General features: G+C 44.6%; 1 protein-coding gene across 4 annotated transcripts in view; it reads left to right on the forward strand.

Annotated features, from left to right (window-relative positions):
- Positions 1-23,193, forward strand: part of LOC111957227 (rho GTPase-activating protein 21) — a 70,098-nt gene that overhangs the window by 31,672 nt on the left and 15,233 nt on the right. For 2 of the 4 annotated variants that reach the window (XM_023978003.1, XM_023978004.1), the window contains exons 5-14: positions 2,005-2,097; positions 2,724-2,802; positions 2,906-2,960; positions 8,737-10,429; positions 18,561-18,704; positions 20,517-20,619; positions 20,722-20,767; positions 21,230-21,355; positions 21,581-21,886; positions 23,043-23,107. In XM_023978003.1, coding sequence (XP_023833771.1) covers positions 2,005-2,097; positions 2,724-2,802; positions 2,906-2,960; positions 8,737-10,429; positions 18,561-18,704; positions 20,517-20,619; positions 20,722-20,767; positions 21,230-21,355; positions 21,581-21,886; positions 23,043-23,107 — 2,710 coding nt within the window. Of the gene's footprint in view, positions 1-2,004; positions 2,098-2,723; positions 2,803-2,905; positions 2,961-5,357; positions 6,328-6,381; positions 7,102-8,736; positions 10,430-18,560; positions 18,705-20,516; positions 20,620-20,721; positions 20,768-21,229; positions 21,356-21,580; positions 21,887-23,042; positions 23,108-23,193 lie in introns of those variants that run through there. The other 2 variants (XM_070436694.1, XM_023978005.1) reach the window with 2 other exon arrangements.

Consider the following 23,193-nt stretch of genomic DNA (forward strand, 5'->3'; position numbering starts at 1 on the left):
ATAAAAGAGAAAGAAAAGAAAACCGAAAACATCCATGCAAAAAAAAAAGACATCAAGGACAACAAAAATCATAACAGCAAGGCCAACTGAATATGTTTGAGTGCATGTATGGCACTATTTACATGTGTGTGTCCGTGTATGTACACGTGTGTGCATTTGAATGAGTGTATGTGTGTATATGCATGTGTACAAACACCTGTGCGCTGTATCAGCCTCAGGCAAACCGGTATTAGCTGTGACAACACTGCACCTCAGTGTCATTCAAACATACTTTTGTTTTGTTTTAGCACGTCTTAGTCATGGACTGTGCCACCCCTACGGCCTCCACAATGGATTAGTCCACTCAGAAAGGCGCGAATCAGGCTGGTGTCTTGTAGGCTACACCATGAAAAAATGTATTTTTCTTCTTTTTTTCTTTATTTTTTTTTGCAACTGGTCAGCTAAAGAAATCTCGGTCGACCAACAGCCGATCGACCAAACAATCGACCAGTCGACTATTTATTTCACCTTTATTTAACAAGGTAGGCTAGTTGAGAACAAGTTCTCATTTACAACTGCGACCTGGCAGTTGTACTAAATGGGGTCAGCCCTACGTGACCACAAATGAAATCAGGCTACATGATGGGACTTTGATAAATGCAGAAAATCGGCTATCAAAATAAATGTTTTTATCACAGTGACCATGTTATTTTTATGGAGCATATTTGATTCTGAGTTCGGACATAAAGTTTGTATGCAAAATATWGTCCGTTTTTCCAAACTCACTTCACTCGTGCAAAAGAAGGAAGCTTGCACTGCTCATGCTAGCACATGCSCAGATCAGATACCCATCTATAACTCTGATTTAAGACGTTTACATGTCCTAATAATAAATAAAAAATACTCAGAAAACCAGGTGTTTTAAMCGGTGTATGTTTACTTCGAGTATGACTATACGTRGATTTAAGATAAGGAGAGTAGCGTGTTTACATGACTAATGCCATACTCTGCCTACTGCCATAATCGGTTTAATATCAAATGTACTCACTGAGACTTCCACATAAGATACAACATTCCTATTCATTCTAATTCACCAACTTACACAGTGATAAGTAGTTGGACAGAGCTTTGTGTCTAGTGAGCCTGGAGCTGTGTTTGTTTATTGGGAAGGAGTGGGAGTTGTGCAGCTGAACTCTCTCTCTGCTCTCCCCCCCCCTCTTACTCCCTCGCTCTCCTTTGCTTTCCTCTCCTATTCAGCTGCTAGGAGACAGGGGAAGAATGAGCAAACAGGTTCTCCAACTAAACTCAGATGCATTCATTTCCCTTCCCCAWATCCCCACCAGCTCACCCACCATATTAGGAGGCTTTTTCCGACTCAGTTGAATTCCTTCATTATCATTCTCATTTAGTTTTGTTGTATTAGGAACAGGCAATGTGACACASAGAGAAACCAAACCACTCTGTTATTCTGCTGTCACTGCTTTAATTCACATGCCTCTGAATGTTGTGACAGTTCCTCCTTATCTATTGRACTATATATCACTTTCTCTGTCTCTGTCATCCTGTTGCTCTTGCTCTCACTCACTCTCTCACTCACACTCACTCTTTCTCCCCTTAGTAAATGTCTACAATTTAGGGTTGTGTCTGGTAGCCGTTAATGGGGTGTGTTGTTGGACTGGCTGCTTCACATTGAGTGCGTCTCAGTCTGGGTTGTGTTTAACAGAGTTGTGGGTGGGTGGTGCATTCTAGTTTGTGTTCTCTGCTCTTAGTGTAGTGTATTGTAGGTKTGCTGAGGTCAACAATGTGCCTTTCTAAAGGGAAATTAATCTGACTACTACCCTTCTAGACACTTCATGATAACATCCTATTGTACCTAATCTGGGCAGATATGTAGTATGACTGGGATTATTCATTTAATGACTACTGTGTTACRGTTGTGAGCGGATCTGGTATGTCACCACCATGTGACCTCCAGAGGAATGTGTTTAATGGTTGCTGATGATGACACTTTGTCTTTGTTGTCAGGGAGACCACGGAATAGGCTGGAGCCAATGGACACTATCTTTGTGAAGCAAGTGAAGGAGGGAGGTCCTGCCAACGAAGCTGGACTCTGCACAGGTAACTGATTTAACGGCAACGCACTGAAATTGTACCTTCCTATGTTCTCTGTGGTTTRTGTCTTTATCATAGCTAGGTGACGTCATAGAAGTAATTGTATTATAGAATCAATATATTAAAGCAATTTTGTGAGTTTTGGAAAAAGAATATCATCATGACTGTATTCCCCTACGATACAGCAGGACTACTATAGTTATGGTGCACTGTTGGACWTAATGTTGGTCCAATCCCAGAGATCTGTAAATTATGATTTCAGTCCACCCTATGCTGGGCAGTTTGCTCCGAGATTCTCAGTAGTTTGATCAGAGATTCTCAGTAGTGTTCTCAGATTTTTTCTTTATTTTTCTGTCTGAGGAGTTGTGTTAGTAGAGGCAGAYAGCTCAGCTTCCTCAGGCACTGAATTATAGTAAACACACATCAGATGACTGATCAGTTTCCTTTCCTCCTTCCCCTTTGACTGTCAGCCTAGTAGGGAAGCTGCCTCTTACTGAGCTAAGGGCCTACTACCCTATAACCAGCACAGGTTCCTCTCTTCAAAGACACACATACACCTGCCATTAGTGCTGTGTCACTCACATATTACCAGTCTAACTTCTAATCCTCTCTCTCCTTCTAATTGTCAACAGGAGACAGGATAGTAAAGGTGAACAGAGCGAGTATCATTGGGAAAACCTACTCTCAGGTCATAGCCTTGATCCAAAACAGGTGAGGGCTCAAAATAAAAATACRTTTATTGTTGTRAGTGACTGATTTCCTGCTTGTCTTTTGTTATTGTTTACCTTTTTTMGGCTTTGTGTTTCTATTACAGTGATGCCTTTCTTGAACTCTGTGTTATGCCAAAAGATGAAGACATACTGCAGCTGGTAKGTTTGTAAAGATCATTACTGCAGTGATTTAGTCTCTTCCTATATTTAGCCACTGTAAAACAGAAGTACTTCTGTCTGCGTCTCTTTCCACTTCTAAGTCATCAACTTAGTCTCTATTATTGTGATCAAGCATTAGATCAGTGAAGCAGTTCTAGTTTCTCTGTGAAGGGTGTATGTGGGGAGACTAGTCCTGCTCCAGAGGGGACGGGCAGTACCCTGATGAAACCCCCTCCCTTCAGAGTGCTCTATCTGGGCCTCATAACCAGGCCACCACAGCCTGTCCTCTCCACTGACTGCTGCTGGAGCTCCAAGTGCTGCTAATGCTTCTCTGCTGCAGGGCTGACCTCATTCTAGAAGCTTGAAGGGTCACTTTGAGAAATCAACACTCTCACACACTTAATAAACTCACACACACTTAATAAAAACAAAAAACAAACACACCACACAAACACACACAAACTCTTAAGTCTCGACTTTTGACATGGAGAAGAGTTGCATGTTAGTAGGTCTGAGGCAAGATGATTGTTTCTACTCGGGGGAGAAATGATTTAGAATCTAAGCAGCTGGGTACTGGCATAAATGCATATGTAAATTAAAGCATGCTACAGACTCCCTGCCGGTGTCTGTTTCTCGCCCACTATGTCCTTACGCAACAGGGATCAGCATCAGACATGCTCTCCAGGCATGTGACAGGCAGTACTCCAGGTTTGCGCCTTCACAGCCAATCACCCACAGCCAAGAGTTGATCGTTACCTTTTGTAAAAATGTTGTGCACAAATGTTTTTCCTCTTTCAAATAATCACATTGTATGAAAGCGTTTTCAGACATTCGTCTTCTGGCTGATCAACACATTTTGCCATGGGGCTGAGAGAAAATTAGCAGTTTAATTTCCTGTAATAAWAAAAAAAAAAAGAATAACAATAATTGTTTTTATTGCAGTGGCCATGATTTAGTAGAGGCGGTGCGCCGCTGCTAAATGCATATAGGGGAAACACTGGCACTCATAAAGCATTGACTCTCTAAACTTTTGTTATCTCTCTCGCATTGGTGAGATCAAAATAATAAGTCAAATATAGAACGTTTTAGAGAAAGGAAAGAATGCCGTTCCTTACTAATTGTGAACTCCACATGCACTAATAAAAGTTGTTCATCTTAATGCATACCARCTCTCTTAGTACAGTTCTATTCAGYGAGGTTGGCTGTGTCAACACAGGTTCCACCCTTTTGCACCACACTAGCTGACCCGTCACACCTAGGCTGTTGTCAACTGTAGCACAAACTGTCCCCATCAGCTTAATGACTCCAACTCCCTATTGTCTAACAGCTGAGCCTATTAACACCGTGTTGGAATGTTTACCTTACCAAAGGCTCTGTGGCCACTCATTGACACATGCTCCCTGTCGCACAGAATAGCTAGAGAGAGGTTACAAAGGAATTGGCCATGGAGTAAAATCGGTGTCCGGTATAAATAGTTGAGCAGAGAGCCTAAGAGGTTCAGCTTGCCTTCTGCTGACATTTTAGATTAGCACAGGGGGCAGGCAGAGATGGGTGTCAAATGGAGCTCAATTGATGCCGGAATAGCAGGGAAATTTAGGTTGTAGGATACATTCTCAAATTTGCACATCTGAAACTGAGATAAACAACATCTACTGAGATTGTGGGAGTTTAGTGCTCTTGGCAGCCAGTTCATTCTCTTCACCTCCCTCCCTCCATCTCTCTGTCTCTCTCTCCTCCCACAGACTAGTCTTGCATGTCTCTGTACTGTAGCAGTGAATTGAGTGCAGTTGAAGGAAGCCCACATGACGTTAGCTCCTCAAAGTAACGTGRGTGTGCCTCCACTCTCTCTCATTAACTTTTCATGCACAATAGCTACTGGCAACCAGAGGTGCCTGATAAGAATTCTGCTCTAGGTTCAGTAGGAAGGTAAACTCAGTTGTCTGAGCTGCTACATATCTGTGCGTAATGAGTATACGTGTATAAGTAACAGAAAGAGGAGTACTCGKATAGTAGTATTGTCATTTAAATTAACACTGTGGAATCATCTTAAGAGCCTTCATTGTCTCCCTTACTCCTCAAGTCTCACTGTTGGCTTGCCACAGCTGACACCATCTAGGAATGAGGGGGGGTTGGATCATACACTGGGTAACTGTCCTGTTAAGATATTTCACAGAAAGCCTGAATTAAAACAGCAAGCTTCAGTACCTGAGCCCCTCAAGCTGGCATACATCATCATAGAAGAGCAGAGCCTGTAAACATCCACCTATTCCCTCTGCTTCCTCTCCCTACCCTCCTCTTTCCTTCTCTCCCTTCCTATTGGCTCAGCCACCTCCCTCTCTCCCTTCTATTTTCCCATCCCCCACTTCTCTACTCTCTCCCTCTCCCCTTCCCTGGGCTGTGTTGCACATCTGTTGCGTTAGCTAGCGGCCGCTGGTCCACAGTGCTAGGATAGTGGGGTGTATGAAAAGGCTAGCCACTGCTGAGGCAGAGTATCGCACTACTGATGCAGCTGTGCCTGGGCTGGAGGATTAACATCGCAGCTCGCTGGGTGGCTGACATTATTAACTAGAGGAGGAGGAGAGAGACTCCCGTACACACACAGAAAACCAGCTACAGTGGAACACGTCAACAGCAGTAAAATCAGTGGCTTAGCAAGAGAGACGCTGAGTGAGGGAGAGGGAGGGAAGATCATCAAACCAGCTGTAGTCAGCTGACAGCCCCTTAGTTGTGAACAGGTTGATGCTGCTGAGAAGGAGAGCAGAAGAGGATGGGAAGCAGTATCATCTGAGCTGAATGTAGAATCAAGCAGCTGCTTCCGTCATGTGAGTGATACCAGATAGAGGGAGCGAGGCAGGGATAGAGAGTGTGAGCGATACCAGATAGATAGTGGAGGCAGGGATAGAGAGTGTGAGCGATACCAGATAGAGAGTGGAGGCAGCAGCTCATCCAGTAAGTGCTGTAACCTGGCTGCTGCAGTCGGCTGGAGGGAGCAACAGCGAGATGGAGAGCTCGGTGTTGTCGGAGGCAGCAGGCTACTTCTGCTCCTGCCACCTACACCTCACCCAGGTCAGACTGGCACACACAGCTGGCATCGCTAATATGACAGTCCTGCCACGGCCAACGTCCGTTCCCCGTTTTCGCTTTCCCTCGATGTGGCTGCAGTTCTGATGGATTTTTAGTGCTTTGACTCCAGAGCCCTGGCATCAGTGATCAAGACTACCACTTATCTGTTCTCCTTTTCTTTCTTTTTTTTGTGTGTGTGATTTGCTCTGCTGCTAGCCTTTTCCCTATTCTTCTTCTTCTCTCACTGCTCTCGTTTTCTCTCCTGCTGTAACGGTAGCCTTTTTCACGGGAGACCACTGATCTGGTAAGCAAGCTGCAGCAGGGATGATGACAACCACTTCACCACACATGTTGATGTTGTGCTCCCCCCTGTCTAATTTTCTCTTTGTATCGCATGTTGTCATGTTTTTGTTTGAGGATGGGTTGAGYTAATGTACTGTTCTCACATAGCTGCTTTGCTAGTTAGTAGTGTCATTCATTCGATTGCCATGGTAGTAGGCTAATTCCAGGCTACTTCTGAAATGGAAAGCTATTCACTAGGTTTGGTCACCATATAGGGAATAGGGTGCCATTTCYGACACAGACATTGATAAAGGCCCTTGACCCGTGAACTCTCCACTGGTGCCCTATTGGTGAAGGGAGGGTCTAGTGATTGCCTGTAGAACACTGATTGTGGATACAGTTGAGACTTACGTAACAATCGTAATACAATGCCAGGCGCTGGGGTTTAAAGTCCACCTGATTCTGACGTGTCACTTTTTGTGCTTGCTAGTTGCAAGACAAACAGAGAAAAATAATATGGAAAGGCATTTGACAAATGGACGAAGGCTGCACAGCCAGCTATACGGAATCTACCATTGATGGAATCTGTATGTGATGATCATTGTCTGCTGGCGTTTCGCTGGAAGGAGTGTTGAGGTATCATTGTTGGAGTGTTGAAAAGCTGCCTGGGAGTATGATAACAGAGGTTAAGTTTAGCGCTGTGAGGACAGTTGTGGGTTCTGGGCGTCTTCCYCCCCCCTCTATCTCTGTGAGTCTCAGGTCTCGCTCTAACAGTGCCAGTGCTGTCAGCCAGAAGGTGGGTAAACCAAACAGATAGGCTACCTTCCTGTATATCACTGTTTGGTCTTGCATGCCGGTCTTGCATGCCAGTCTTGTCTCTTTCCTTCTTTCTTCCAACACATCTGTTGCTTCTTGTCCACTCTATTCAATCACAGATCACCTGACTAGCTATGCCCGCTGGCTGGCTCAGTAGTGTTGGACAGAATAGGACTGTTTCTGTTTGCGCTTACATATCTTGTATGACAGAAATCAGTGGAAATAAAGTTCCTGAAAAACATTTCCATCATTGGGTAATTTGCTCATGTTGCGGCAGCACAGCATGCTCTCGTTGCACAGTGAACAGTTAGCTAGTTCTCTGGGACTGTTATCTAAATATGGAGAGAGCAGATGAACAGTACCCAGAGAACTAGCTATCTAAATATGGAGAGAGCAGATGAACAGTACCCAGAGAACTAGCTATCTAAATATGGAGGGAGCTTGATGACAGTACCCAGAGAACTAGCTATCTAAATATGGAGGGAGCTGAATGAACAGTACCCAGAGAACTAGCTATCTAAAATATGGAGGGAGCTGATGAACAGTACCCAGAGAACTAGGCTATTCTAAATATGGAGGGAGCTGATGAACAGTACCCAGAGAACTAGCTATCTAATATGGAGGGAGCTGATGAACAGTACCCAGAGAACTAGCTATCTAATATGGAGGGAGCTGATGAACAGTACCCAGAGAACTAGCTATCTAAATATGGAGGGAGCTGATGAACAGTACCCAGAGAACTAGCTATCTAAATATGGAGGGAGCTGATGAAGTACCCAGAGAACTAGCTATCTAAATATGGAGGGAGCTGATGAACAGTACCAGCAGAGAACTAGCTATCTAAATATGGAGGGAGCTGATGAACAGTACCCAGAGAACTAGCTATCTAAATATGGAGGGAGCTGATGAACAGTACCCAGAGAACTAGCTATCTAAATATGGAGGGAGCTGATGAACAGTACCCAGAGAACTAGCTATCTAAATATGGAGGGAGCTGATGAACAGTACCCAGAGAACTAGCTATCTAAATATGGGGAGGGAGCTGATGAACAGTACCAGAGAACTAGCTATCTAAATATGGAGGAGCTGATGTGAAGACAGTACCGCAGAGAACTAGCTATCTAAATATGGAGGGAGCTGATGAACAGTACCCAGAGAACTAGCTATCTAAATATGGAGGGAGCTGATGAACACCAGTGACTCTCCTGACCTGCTAACCGCCTCCGCACTCACACTACAACATTCTGCTCCCTGCCTGCCTACCCACACACACAGCAGCTATCATTAGTAAACGTTCACTGCTCCAGTTCTTTACCAGACGTATTAGAAATGCAATGTTGAATATTACACACATTGCTGATTCCATTTTGCCTACTACCCCTTCCTGTTTGCCCTTGCTCTTCTATATTTTCAGATTTGAAGGGTCTAGTCTAGATAGATCGAGGCAGTGTAGCGTAAAACTTCCATCATATTGCTTCCACTCTACAAATCTGCAAACTTTGAAGGGTTAGGGCCAAGGGGAAGGGTTAGGGCCAAGGGGAAGAAGGGGTAGGGAGTGAATTGGGACCAGTGGACAATGTTATTGTATCTTACCCTCTCATCTTTCTCTCGCCAGGCCTATTCCCAGGATGCGTACCTCCGAAGCCGCTGTGCCTACAGTGGAAACGCCCGTCACATCCCCGAGCCGCCCCCCATATGTTACCCTCGTGTAGACTGTAAGCCCCCGGGGATGGCCCAGGCTACAGATACCCCCTCCCCAGTTGGAGTGGGGGTACAGGGAGCATGCCAGGGGGCAACACCACCAGACATGGGGTACCGCATGGAGATTCCTGTGCCCCCCTCCCCTCCTCCTCCTGCACACCCGTACCCCAAATCCCAGACTGCGGTGTGCATGCGCAATGACAGCGTGAGGACTGTGGTAGTTCCTCCAGAGCTGGGCCGTATAGGACCAGCACACAGAATAGACTATAGCATGGTAGGGCCCCCTGACCCTGGCCTCATCAGAGTGCGTCCTGGGTCTGTGTCCCACTACCCCCTGCCACGGAAAACAGACATCTACCCCTCTGGGGCGAGCCTACTCAATTACAGTGCCCCGCTACCCCACTACCCACCCAACTCTAACTCCCCCAACCRCGTCTCTCACCAAAACATAGACTGGCGGACATACCAGACCTACAGGGAGTACATCGATAACAAGAGTATCCACGCCTATGGCAGCCGGACCATCCAGGAGAGATTAGAAAGCCTGCGAGCCGCCAGCCAGAACACCTTCAACTCCTCCCACCATATCCCCCGGGGTGGCTGGGGCCCCAACCCTAAGGGTCTCCGGCGCAGGAGCACCTCCCACGACCGCGCCTACCATGGACCTCCACCCCCCTTCCACCACATGCCCCCCCGCAGCTCTTCCCAGGACCGTATGAGTATGGCAGAGCGGGGGGTTCACCCCAGGAACTGGCCTCCTCGTAGTGTGTCCCAGGATGGGTTAACACACAAGGCCCGGGCTCGCTCCTCTGACTGTGACTATGTGGACTCTGTGGAGCTGGMCCGGCCCATGGTGGATAGACGGGGCTACGCTAGCAGGCTGGACCAGGGTACACGCCCCAGCAGGCAGAGCCTCTCCAAACAGGCTGTCCATCACCGACCCCCTGCAGGGTACGGTAGGGACAGCCTTCGGGGAACGCCAATGCCCAACCCTACCCTCTATGCTAAAGGACCAGAGCAGCTCCAGCACCAGCCTCACYGCGCTCCTAATATGACCCAAGACAGACCCTCTCACCTGGGGAAGATTATTACCTTGGAGTCCTCCCCAACCGACCAAAGAGCTGGAGTCAAAGGTGTGAACCATGTGAGCCAGAGCAGGGGGCGGGCGGAGACCATGCAGCTGGCAGGGGAGGTGCCAGGGAGAGAGGTGGCAGCGGTGGTGGGCCATAGGTCCTCGTCCTTATCCGCCTCCCATCAGAGACCACAGAGGCTTGGGATCCTCAAAACTTCCCACCACCACCCACCTCGCCCAGAGCCCCAGGCCCAGGTGAACGGTCGCGGCCCCTCGGCRTCAGAATTGGGCGTGGTCCTCAGGGAAAAGCCTCCTGGGTCGTTGAAGAACCCCAGCCCCCTGCGCCACCCTTCCTACATCCTGGCGGTGAACGAGGAGGACGGTTCGGAGTCAGCAGCGGACGCAGTGTGCTGGCTGCCCAACGATGCACGGCGGGAGATGCACATGCGGCGGCTGAGCAAGAAGCAGGAGAAGGACCAGACCTCATGCTCCTCCAGCAACCTGGAGGAGTCCCTCGACTCAATCCCCTTTATCGGTAAGAGGCCGAACACTAACTTAACAGTTGCGTCCAAATTTGCTTCCTATTCTCTATTTGGTACACCACTATACTTCAAAAGTAGTACATTTTTATAGGGAATAGGGTACCATTTGGGACACATGCGATGACTCTATCCATTTCATCGGTAAGAGAGCTCTAACACCATGGCACTGTGCAGTCTCCATGGCACCAGAAGCACCAGGCATGAAGGCAGAGAAAATAGTAGACTAGGGGGCCAGTAGCAGCAGCAGTTCGTCAGTACAGATAAGAATGGGAGGGGAAATTGCTGGGGAGAAATGACAAATCATTAGATTTAGAAACATGGTTTTATAGTATATTTATTTTATTTTATACCTGGCCCATGTTTACCACCTGATCAATCTCCTTGGCTAGATGTACAGTATGTTGTTAAGGAGCTTTGGTTGCAGGCAGGGAGTGTAGAGGTTTTTTTTTTACCATTGAAATCCTTTGGCGGGCCACCTAAGAGTTAAAAAATAATAATAATAATCTCTCAGTTCGCCTTTGTCCAAACTGTGTAATAAAAAAAAATCTATATGTAAACTTAGCAAAAAAAGTCTGTCAACTGCGTTTATTTTCAGCAAACTTAACATGTGTAAATATTTGTATGAACATAAGATTCAACAAATGAGACCTAAAATGAACAAGTTCCACAGACATGTGACTAACAGGAAGGTTACCACATGAGGGTGGAGGATGTCTTCCCTGTAACGCACAGTGTTGAGATTGCCTGTAATGACAACAAGCTCAGTCCGATGATGCTGTGACACACCGCCCCCAGACCACGATGGACCCTCCACCTCCGAATCGCTCCCGCTCCAGAGTACAGGCCTCTGTGTAACGCTCATTCCTTTAACGATAAACACGAATCCGACCATCACCCCCGGTGAGACAAAACCGCGACTCGTCAGTAAAGAGAACTTTTTGCCAGTCCTGTCTGGTCCAGCGACGGTGGGTTTGTGCCCATAGGCGATTTTGTTGCCGGTGATGTCTGGTGAGGACCTGCCTTACAACAGGCCTACAAGTCCTCAGTCCAGCCTCTCTCAGCCTATTGCGGACAGTCTGAGTACTGATGGAGGGATTGTGTGTTCCTGGTGTAACTCGGGCAGTTGTTGTTTCCATCCTGTACCTGTCCCGCAGAAATGTGATGTTCAGTTGTACCGGTCCTGTGCAGGTGTTGTTACATGTGGTCTGACACTGTGAGGACGATCAGCTGTCCGTCCTGTCTCCCTGTAGCGCTGTCTTAGGCGTCTCACAGTACGGACATTGCCATTTTTTTGCCCTGGCCACATCTGCAGTCCTCATGCCTCCTTGCAGCATGCCTAAGGCATGTTCACGCAGATGAGCAGGGACCCTGGGTATCTTTCTTTTGGTGTTTTTCAGGGTCCGTAGAAAGGCCTCTTTAGTGTCTTAAGTTTTCTTAACTGGGACCTTAATTGCCTACCGTCTGTACGCTGTTCGTGTCTTAACGACCGTTCCACAGGTGCATGTTCATTAATTGTTTATGGTTAATTGAACAAGCATGGGAAACAGTTTTTAAACCCTTTACAATGGTTCTTACGAATTATCTTTGAAAGACAGGGTCCTGAAAAAGAGACGTTGCTTTTTTTGCTGATTTTTTTTTTATACAGTACCAGTCAAAAGTTTAGACACCTACTCATTCAAGGGTTTTTCTTTCTTTTTACTATTTTCTACATTGTAGAACAATAGTGAATACATCAAAACTATGAAATAACACATATGGAATCAAAAAAGTGTTAAACYAATCAAAATATATTTTAGATTCTTCAAAGTAGCCACCCTTTGCCTTGATGACAGCTTTGCACACTCTTGGCATTCTCTCAACCAGCTTCACTTGGAATGCTTTCCAACAGTCTTGAAGGAGTTTCCACATATGCTGAGCACTTATTGGTTGCTTTTCCTTCACTCTGCGGTCCAACCTATCCCAAACCATCTCAATTGGGTTGAGGTTGGGTGATTGTGGAGMCCTGGTCATCTGATGCAGCACTCCATCACTCTCCTTCTTGTTTAAATAGCCCCTACACAGCCTGGAGGTGTGTTGGATCATTGTCCTGTTGAAAAACAAATGATAGTCCCACTAAGCACAAACCAAATGGAATGGCTGTGCTGGTTAAGTGTGCCTTGAATTCTAAATAAATCACTGACAGTGTCACCAGCAAAGCACCCCCACACCATCACACTGCTTTCTCCATGCTGTTACCAGATATAATATAGATATCCTTGAAACAGTCTCGTCTGTTCGTCTGCATGCTGATAGTTAATTCAGAGCTATTCAGGGGCTAGCTACACTACAAACAACATTTTACCAGGTTCCTGTGAAGCAATTGTAGTGGCAGTCCACCACAATATACCCAATAGTTTCCTGATTAGCAAGGGGTAGTCTGTTTTAATGTCATTGTGTATTAGAAACACAGTTTGAGATCANGTGGCAGTCCACCACAATATACCCAATAGTTTCCTGATTAGCAAGGGGTAGTCTGTTTTAATGTCATTGTGTATTAGAAACACAGTTTGAGATCATTGTGAAGGGATCTCGCCAGTGGTTGAATGGGGAATTGGGCTTCCCGGGAAAATGTTGTCCACGGTTGCAATAGTAACCTTACCGAATGGTCAATGAAAAAAAAAAAATTAAAACATTGAATTTAGCGGTATAGATTTTGTTATTATGTATGAGCAAGAGAACACAGCCATGGCAAAATGCATAGAATTGCAGGAATTAGCTTTAAAACTGCAACATGCGGTCTACACCTCCAAGATGGGGAGCCTCTAAACATTTTTCTCTGAAAATTAGGGGACTGCGCCCTCTGCCACGCCCACAACCTAATCTATGATGTTGATGGTGATTTGAACACTTGTCCTCATAAGAAGTGCTCTAAATGTCACTCCCGCTAAAGCCTGTGTGTAAAATMTGTTATMTTGTGCATTTTCCTTTTATCTCCTCTTCATTTTGCTGATAAAGCTTTTCTCTCAGCATTTTTAGCATTTCATAAACAGCTGAATTAGACAACTTTTCCTTAAAGGGACAGTGGGATGAAAATGTAGKCTGTTCTGACTATCCTGTCATTACACTGAGCTCACAACCTGCAATATGCAAGTTATTTTGTTTCAAGAGTCAGTCATACGTGTTTTTCTTCAATCTTGTGGACAGCTAAGACATGGATGTATTATTACTGATTTGAAAAGTTGGGTCAGGGTGTACTCTAGCTAAAATACATCATATTTTACTGGGCCACACAGTAAGTGCGATCAGTAAGGTAGGCCACGCCTGTTTGCTGATCCACTTAGTGTTCTGGAAGGACGCTGAAGAACATTGTGCATTCTACAGGTGMGTGTTTTCTGGAACTGGGTCATAGTGAGGCAGCAGAGATGAGGCATAGTGATTTTTAGTATGGCCCATGSGACAGAAGTTAGCTAGAGTTTGGTCGTAGAGCCAGCCAGGCCTGTTGTATTGTACCACTGCCGCAGAGGGATACGCGYCAGCAACTTCCACTAAACAATTCATCATCAGACATTCAGATCTAATTTGAGCTTCAAATCACATTTTATTTTTTATATGCGCCGAATACAACCGAATACAATTTGAGTAGACCTTACCGTGAAATGCTTACTTACAAGCCCTTAACCATCAATGTAGTTTATGAAAAACAAGAGTAAATATTTACTAAATAAACTAAAGTAAAAAATAAAATAGCAACAATAAAATAACAATAATGAGGCTATATACAGGGGTACTGAATTAGATGTAAAATCTCCTGCAAAAACTTCAAAATTAATAACAGAATTCTTGATTTATCTTAGATTAATTCTGACTATTTTGATTAAGTGTATACTGGCTACAGCTTCTCAAAATGGACAAACAGTACTATTGCGCTTTTTCAAGCGACGATCTTAATAAGGATCGTACCCTTTTTTTCTTTCTTTTTTMRCTAAAATGAYKTACCCAAATCTAACTGCCTGTAGCTCAGGACCTGAAGCAAGGATATGCATATTCTTGATACCATTAAGGAAACACTTWGAAATTTGTGTAAATGTGAAATTAATGTGGGAGAATATAACACATTAGATATGGTAAAAGATAAGATAATTTGTTCCATCTTTGAAATGGAAGAGAAAAGGCATACTTTCAGATAGGAGTCTAGATGTAATTTTAGCCACCAGATGGCAGCAGTGTATGTGCAAAGTTTGACTGTTCCAGTGAAGAATTACATTACTGCACAATATTTTATATTGAGTTTACCCAAATGTGCCGAATTTGTCAATTGATACATTTTCAAGTACATAACTATAGAGAACATACAAAAATGATATGGTAATAAAACATTTAAGTTTACTCACTCCCATGAATGTCATACATGATGAATAATTAGCTTATACACTAACTTTCAAACCTAGATAGCTGGGCGGGGTGGGTGTGGAGCCAGAGACAGCAATGGGGTCAAAATGTAGACCCCAGTTCCTACATTTGAACATAAAAATATATTTTATCAAACAAAACTATGCTACATTTTATCTCTGGGACCCTCAGGATGACAAACACAGAGCAAGATTACTGAATGTAAGTACWATATTTACCTTCAGAGGTGAATGTATCAAACTAGTTGCCATGATACAAGTTTTTTGTTGTTGTGCGCTCTCCTCAAACAATAGCATTGTCTTTTTTTCACTGTAATAGCTACTGTTAATTGGACACTGCAGTTAGATTAACAAGAATTTAAGCTTTCTGCCCATAAAAGACATGTCTATGTCCCGGAAAGCACTTTGTGTTACCAAACTTACTGAAGGCATTGTTAAAATGATTAAAGTCTGTTCTTGAATTTGCCTTTCAATAGACGATTTGCCTATTAGAGACAATGTAATTTTATCACTCACATTTCTTGTGAACGCCCCTCCCCACAGCACTTATGTCCCCATCATCTCTGTTATCTTTTTAGGGCTGCAATCCCGTTAACGGGATCGATATGACAACAGCCAGTGAAAGTGCAGGGCGCCAAAATTCAAACAGAAATCTCATAATAAAAATTCCTCAAACATACAACTATTTTATACCATTTTAAAGGTAATCTTGTTGTTAATCCCACCACAGTGTCCGTTTTCAAAAAGGCTTTACAGCGAAAGCACCACAAACGATTATGTTAGGTCACCGCCAAATCACAGAAAAACACAGCCTTTTTCCAGCCAAAGACAGGAGTCAACAAAAGCCGAAATAGAGATAAAATGAATCACTAACCTTTGATGATCTTCATCAGATGACAGGACTTCATGTTACACAATACATGTATGTTTTGTTCGGTAAAGTTCATATTTAATATAAAAAATCTCAGTATACATTGGCGCGTTATGTTCAGTAGTTCCAAAAACATCCGGTGATTTTGCAGAAATACTGTTGATCAAAGATCAAGTGTTTATACATGGAATTTTAGATCCACTTCTCCTTATTCAACCGCTTGTGTCAGATTTCAAAAAAAGCTTTACGGAAAAAGCAAACCATGCAATAATCTGAGGTCGGCACTCAGAGCCCAATCAAGACAAAAATATATCCGCCATATTGTGCAGTCAACAGAAGTCAGAAATAACATCATAAATATTCACTTACCTTTGATGATCATCAGAATGCAAATTTGTTCGGTAATGTCCATCATTTATGTCCAAATAGCTACTTTTGTTAGCGCGTTTGGTAAACAAATCCAAAGTCACGAAGTGCGTTCACTAAAAGCAGACGAAATGTCAAAAAGTTCCGTAACAGTCAGTAGAAACATGTCAAACGATGTATAGAATCAATCTTTAGGATGTTTTTAACATAAATCTTCAATAATGTTCCAACAGGAGAATTCCTTTGTCTTCAGAGTGCGATGGAACAGAGCTCGCTCTCACATGAACGTGCATGGTCAGCGCATGTTCAGGTCATGGTAGACCTAACTCAATCCTCTCATTCGCCTTCGGAAGTGCAAAATGACCCATATCCCACTGTGTATTCGATAGGCGATGAGTTGAAAACCTACAAACCTCAGATTTCCCACTTCCTGCTTGGATTTTTTCTCAGGTTTRTGCCTMCCATATGAGTTKTGTTATACTCACAGACATCATTCAAACAGTTTTAGAAACTTCAGAGTGTTTTCTATCCAATACTAATAATAATATGCATATATTAGCAACTGGGACTGAAAAGCAGGCAGTTTACTCTGGGRACCTCTGGGCACCTTTTCATCCAAGCTACTCAATACTGCCCCTGCAGCCATAAGAAGTTATACCAGCCTGCCTTACTGGTGATGATGACCTTAATTTAACCAGTTAGAAATGTATTTTTGTGTCATCCAGCATGTAGCAGTTACATGTCTACCTGTCATGGTACTTCCATACCGCTACTGCTGGTAGTGGAACAGGTAGGGCCAAGCCAGGTGCAGACAAAGCAGGCAGTGACAGTGAGGAAGGATGGTGATGGGGCAGCCACAGCACCACAACTCTGGGCCTGGTGCCCATGATGTGATCCAGAGAACAGAGGTCTGATTGACCCGCTCTCAGGCTCCCATCAATGACCCATTTGAAAGACCAGCAGGCCACTGTCTGTACGGTTGGAGCCTTCCTTGCCATGTGAGGTCAGATTCCATTCCAGTGGCCCAGAGTGGCAAAGCCGGTCGCTCACTAGTCTTCTTTAGCCAATGCTCTGGTCAAGGTTACATTCTTTACCCTCTTGGATCTAACAGCTGACAGTCTCAGTCTGGGTTTTATTGGYATTTAAAAAATGTGGGGTGTTATTAGAATAAGGTCATCCATCTTCCACTGAATTTTAGTTTAAAGAGTTCAAATGTGGATTTAACTTRGACTGTCTCAACTAATATTGTTATGAGGGTCTTCAAATGCGATCCCTCGTTGAGGATTTATCTTGCAATGTTTTACCTTTGAGCTTTGCATGGAACTCCAGGACTTGTATGGGAGTGCAACCACTACCAGAGAAGCTGGGATGTTTTTTCCATCCCAGAGTGAGGAGCTCTGGTACTGGGCCAGTCTGATTCTGACCAGGCCACGTGCGGTGACGGTCCTCTCCCAGGACTGGTAATCCCTCCCTGTGCAGCATGCTGCTGGTGGACAGGCTGGGCATGGGGCTGGGGCCCTGGGCTTGGCTGGACCAGTGGGCCTGGTGCAGGGCCTGCCAGGAGTGTGAGCTTCGCTATCTGACGCTGGAGGAACCAGACGGTGTGTTGAGTTCCACAGACGGGGGAAGGGGGCCGTGTGTAACCTAGAAGAAGTCCAGTTTCTTGTATGCTGTTATTTTCCATCTCAAAAGGTTGAGTGGGTGGTGGTACATACCTCCTTTGTATGCTCTTTGATGTAGACACCATCAATGGGGTTGTTGTACATTTGGCCCATGTTGTCTAGCTGTATTTAATTTAACACTAGATCTAAAGACATCAGGGGGTGTTTGTCTCTACAGAGAGGGTGAAACTGCCTATGGGGTAGGCCTATAATAGTGACAGATGCCTATGGTGTAGGCCTATATTGGTGACAGATGCCTATATTAGTAACAGATGCCTATAGGTTAGGCCTATATTAGTTAAAAATGCCTATGGGGTTACATTGCCGATGCTCCTTCACAACCCTTCTCTTTGGCCCTGGTTGAGGTGAGAGATGGGTGTAGCCTGGGAGGCTGGAAAGAAGGAACTAGGGCAGTGGCTTTTAAATTTAGTTCCCCAAGCCCCCACGGGTGCAGGTAGAGGGCAGCTTTGTACTCTGAGCTGTTTTGGGCTTGGAGCGCCAGGGGTGGGCGGAGTCGGAGATGCTGCACTACTCAGCAGTTAAGTTTCACACTTTTCTTTTAAAAAGGGGGACATGTCAGAGAGGGAAAGAGAGCAGGAGAGATCCTCAGTTCTAGCAGCCGTGTTGTTGGTGTAGTGCCATGCAAGGGTTACATTGGGACTTCTTAATGCTGCGGTGGTCTACTTGCTGAAGATGCAAAACTGAAATATCTCAGGAAGCTGAGTTCTTTTTAAAAATCCATTATGATAAGGAAGTTCATGGGGTTGATCATGATGATGATGATGATGATGATGTTTGTCCATCATGTAATACCGAAGTGTGTGTTGTGTGATTGCAGACGAGCCGGCTAGCCCTAGTGTTGACCATGAGGCCACGTCCATTCCTGCTTCCGCCGTGATATCTGGCGTTCCAGCCATACTCTCCCTGAACCCAAGCACCTCCCCGTGCCCTTTCATTCGCCGACAGCTGTCACATGACCAAGGTAAGAGGTACTCTGGGGGTGGGCTCCTGGTTGTCATGGTTATGGTGCAGATACAGTTCTGTCTGTTGCTGTGTTGTTAATGCTGTTGTCTGTTTCAGTCACTGGTGACATCTGAAACATGGTACCCTATTCCGTATGTAGTGCACTAATGTTAACCACATCCCCATGGGCAAAAGTACTGCACTATYTAGGAAATACTACRGTTCRGTTTCAGCCACCTCCATTGTGTTGTTTTCTGAGAATGCATGACATTGACCCAGTTCTTTGAACAGGCTTGAAAGCAGTGAGGATGTCTCCTCCATCAGTGCCGAATCACTTTGAAGTAAAATTTGCAGTGTGTCATTGCTTAGATATCCCATTCACTTTGGGCTGTGCATTTCAACACAATTCTGTCCTGAAAATACATTTGACCGGTCATGTTTATCGGTCTGTAGGTTAATTTGCATAATTTTTGTGGAATTAAATTGCCCTGTGTATTTTTGTTAGTCTTTGTGCATTTTATTTATCACACGCACAGCTTACAGAGCCTAGTTTGAGGAGCGGAATAGCCTACCACCTGTCAGACAGCTTACAGAGCCTAGTTTGAGGAGCGGAATAGCCTACCACCTGTCAGATAGCACCAGAGTAGCTCCTCAAGGCTACTGGAGTGAAGCCTGCTTTTGGAAGCTCAGTCACTGCACAACATGTAACAACTCTATATGCGATCGCGTGTTAAATTTGGTGGCCACAATTAAAAAGGAGCTATTTTTATTTCTCAATCTCAACTTGTAAAGCGTGTCTCCCATTCGCCATTAGGAGGCATAACTATAGCCTGCCTACTGTCAGTGGTCACCACCACTTTGCAATGTGAGCTTTGCAAAGGCAGTAGACCTGTTTGAAACCTGATCATTTTACTTCAAGTAATGAGGCATATCRTACCTTGTTCGAAGTAGCCTCGTGAAAATCCATCCATAGAGACGTGGAGGCAATTATTTAATAAAGTCTTCCTCTAGCCATTAACCAGCATTTCTCTCCTGTTCTATTGGTTTTCATATCAACTTTCTTTCATTGTCCAGAAGCCAAAGGCACAATCCTAGTCATATAGCAACCCATCATGGTAGTTGCTCTTTCTAAGTTTCTAACAGCGATGTTCATCCCTGTCACGTATGGAACTGCTCACATTAGGTCTGCTGTTTACAACTGTGTTTTCCYCTAATTGTATTTGGGTAAATGTTTGAAAAATACGTTTTATCTGCTTCATTACAGGAGTTGCATGTTCAATAACAGGCTACAGCATTTTGACTGTAAGACAATAGGCTTGCTATTGTTGCATGTTTTCATTAAGCTGATAATAAAAAATGTCCGGTCCTTGTATGCATGCATAGTATCAGAGAGGAAGAGGCGACGCGAAAGGTTTCACTCTCGACAAAATCTGTCCAAAATAAGCCCAATGCGTTTCAATGGACTTATTTTGGGCCTAAGCTTGTCGACTGCCTTCCCGCCGACACCTCCCATTGTTAGGGCGGAAACATACGCATCTCATAATTATATACAGATATTTGATAGCATTTTCTGTTGGTCAAGTAATTTTGCCGTTGGAGAATTTTTTTTACTCTTTGTTGACTGGTTAATGAGGGTCAGTTAGTCGGCAGAAAAWTGGGACGAATTTGAATCTCTAGTCCTGTGATATTGAGCTCTAATACCACCACTGACCCTCACCAATAACACTCAGCTGGAACATCACTCTGCCCTGACTCCTTAAAACACTTATGTACCCCTGTTGCCATGACACAGCCCCTCACACTGTCGTTGTATACATCTTCCGTTCTCAAGAGTCRCTCAGAAATGCTATCCTGGAGTCTGATGCTTCGACCAAACAAGAGCGGTCCAAATCCTGTGACGAGGGTCTGGATAACTACAGAGAGGAAGGCAGAGGGTAAGTCCTGGTCTTATTTCTCATGATACTCTTTTTCCAATGGTTCTCTGTTCATCCTCCTAATATCTGCCGTTTTGTCCCCCTCCTTCTCTCGGTCTCCAGCCGGTCCAACAGTAAACACATGCCTGGACTGAGAGGCCTAAGAAAGGTGAGGACACGGATCAATCCAGGGTTAATTAACCACAACATGTTGGCTGTGTTTATAACAACTGTAAAGGGTTGGTTTATCCATGACATGTTGGCTGTGTTTATAATGTCTGTTAAATTGCTAGGGACTATTATGATTAAGGTATTCTGCTTTTCCCCACATTGAGTGCCTAACGGTGTGACAAGCTGCTACTTTTATTACATTTGTTTTTAATTCAGTCTTTGTACTCTCCCTGTGCCTTTGAAATGTTTTCTAATCACATTGACAGGATGTGTTGTGTGGTTTTTGGCTTATCTTGATTTCCTCAGCCATAATGAACTCACCTGTCTGTGATTTTTTTGCGGTAGTCAGGCTTTGATGCTCCTGAGACTCCTGGGGATTGACGCTCTTTAAGAGTACAGGCTCGCTGTTTCTGCTGATACTCCTATTGGTGTGTGTGTGTGTGTGTGTGTGTGTGTGTAGGCTCTGGATGGACACAAGTCGTCTGATGACTCTGGTTCCAGAAGGGACTCCTCTTCAGATATCTTCAGTGACTCTTCTAAAGAAGGCTGGCTCAACTTCAGGCAGCTCAACACTGAGAAGAGCAAGGTATATGTTTGTATATTGTCAAATCATGTGGAGGTCTACTGTGCTAGTCTGGTTACAATCCACCATAGATGCTGGAAAGGACAATGTGAAARAAAAATATCCACAATAGTGTGAAAAAGAAAACATGCACGCCCACCCCCACACTGCAAAAATTTTGATCTTCACGCAGAGCCTTATCTCAACGTTTCTCTCTCGCTCGCTCTTTCTCTCCCCAACTCTCTGTAGCGTGTGGGCGGGGGTTCGAGGTCGTGGAAGCAGATGTATGCTGTGCTGCGAGGCCACGCCCTCACGCTCTACAAGGACAAGAAGYACGGCGTCTCTCATGCCTCCTCCCACTCCCAGTCCGACGACAACCCACAGCCAATCAGCATCAAGGCCTGCCTGATTGACATCTCCTACAGCGACACAAAACGCAAGAACGTGCTGCGGCTGACCACGTCGCACTGCGAGTACCTGTTCCAGGCGGAGGGCAGGGATGACATGCTGTCCTGGATCAGAGTCATCCAGGAGAATAGTAATCTGGATGATGAGGTYGGTTCTTCTGGGAAAGATGCTACGCTTTAATCTACTGCATTACTAATCTCATCATAATCACACGATGTCATTGTAATGTGTTTCAATTCCTTGGTGTCCAATCTTAGATTMAATCATTCTTTGCTGAGCACATGTTTTTATCCAAAGTGACTCACATACAGTAGCTWGCATTTATACCAAGATTCAGGTGCCCAGGTCATAACCTTACCTCACGGCAGTTGTTTGAAATGCCTGTGTCCTTTTTTTGAAGCAGTCACTTGTGAGTAGCCTGCATTTGCACTTCTTGGATCTCATTTACACCAGTCACTGTCCTTGGTCACTAGAAGAAACAATAGATTTTGGACAGAGAGACTAAACCATCTTTGTTCACCGCTCCTCCCCTTGGGTTAACTGCTATGAAGAGTTTGTCCGGTTGCCTTGGTGTTCCTGTTCTGTGGGTAGACTGACTACTACTGCCTTAAAGTAACAATGTCAAACCATTTTAACACTAGGGACAGTTTCCCTAACATAGATTAAGCCTATTCCTGAAAAAGCATTGAACATGTATTTTACTCCAGAATTATGCTTAAACTGTCTGGGGAAACTACCCCTTGACTACTCATGCTTACTGTATGTATGATATCACTAGGCTACAGAAAATACAAAACATCCCCTGCTGGACTCTAACAAGAATGTTTTACTGTTGCTGTTCTATCACCTCATCTTGGTTGTATGGTAACTTGTCTGTTGGCCTGTGAAATGAGCTAACAGTGCACTTGCTTGTTCAGCTGTTTGCCCCTTRTCAGTTAGCCTTGTGTCTTTGTCTGTGGTCTCAGTCTCCCACAGAGTCTCACTACTGGGGACCAGCCCATGACTTCTAAATAGCACAAACAGGATTCAGTGTGGTAAACTACTAAATCGTATACACTTTAAACTCTCTACATTTACGTCATTTAGCTGACGCTCTTATCCAGAGCGACTTACAAATTGGAAAGTTCATACATATTCATCCTGGTCCCCCCGTGGGGAATGAACCCACAACCCTGGCGTTGCAAGCGCCATGCTCTACCAACTGAGCCACACGGGACCACGTACACAAACGGTAGATCAGTGATTAACCCTTTAGGTTTGATTCTTTACATGGACTGACTTTGTTGTCTATGATGTGTTTCAGAATGCTGGTATAACTAGCCAGGACCTGATCAGCAGAAAGATCAGAGAGTACAACACCATGATGAGGTATGCAGCCTGACACATGCCCTCTTTATTTGACCCACAATGCAATGTCCTTTTAGACCCACTCCTATGCACAAGCCATTAAAGTC

This window comes from Salvelinus sp. IW2-2015, linkage group LG32, assembly GCF_002910315.2.
Source record: "Salvelinus sp. IW2-2015 linkage group LG32, ASM291031v2, whole genome shotgun sequence".
Lineage (NCBI taxonomy): Eukaryota > Metazoa > Chordata > Actinopteri > Salmoniformes > Salmonidae > Salvelinus > Salvelinus sp. IW2-2015.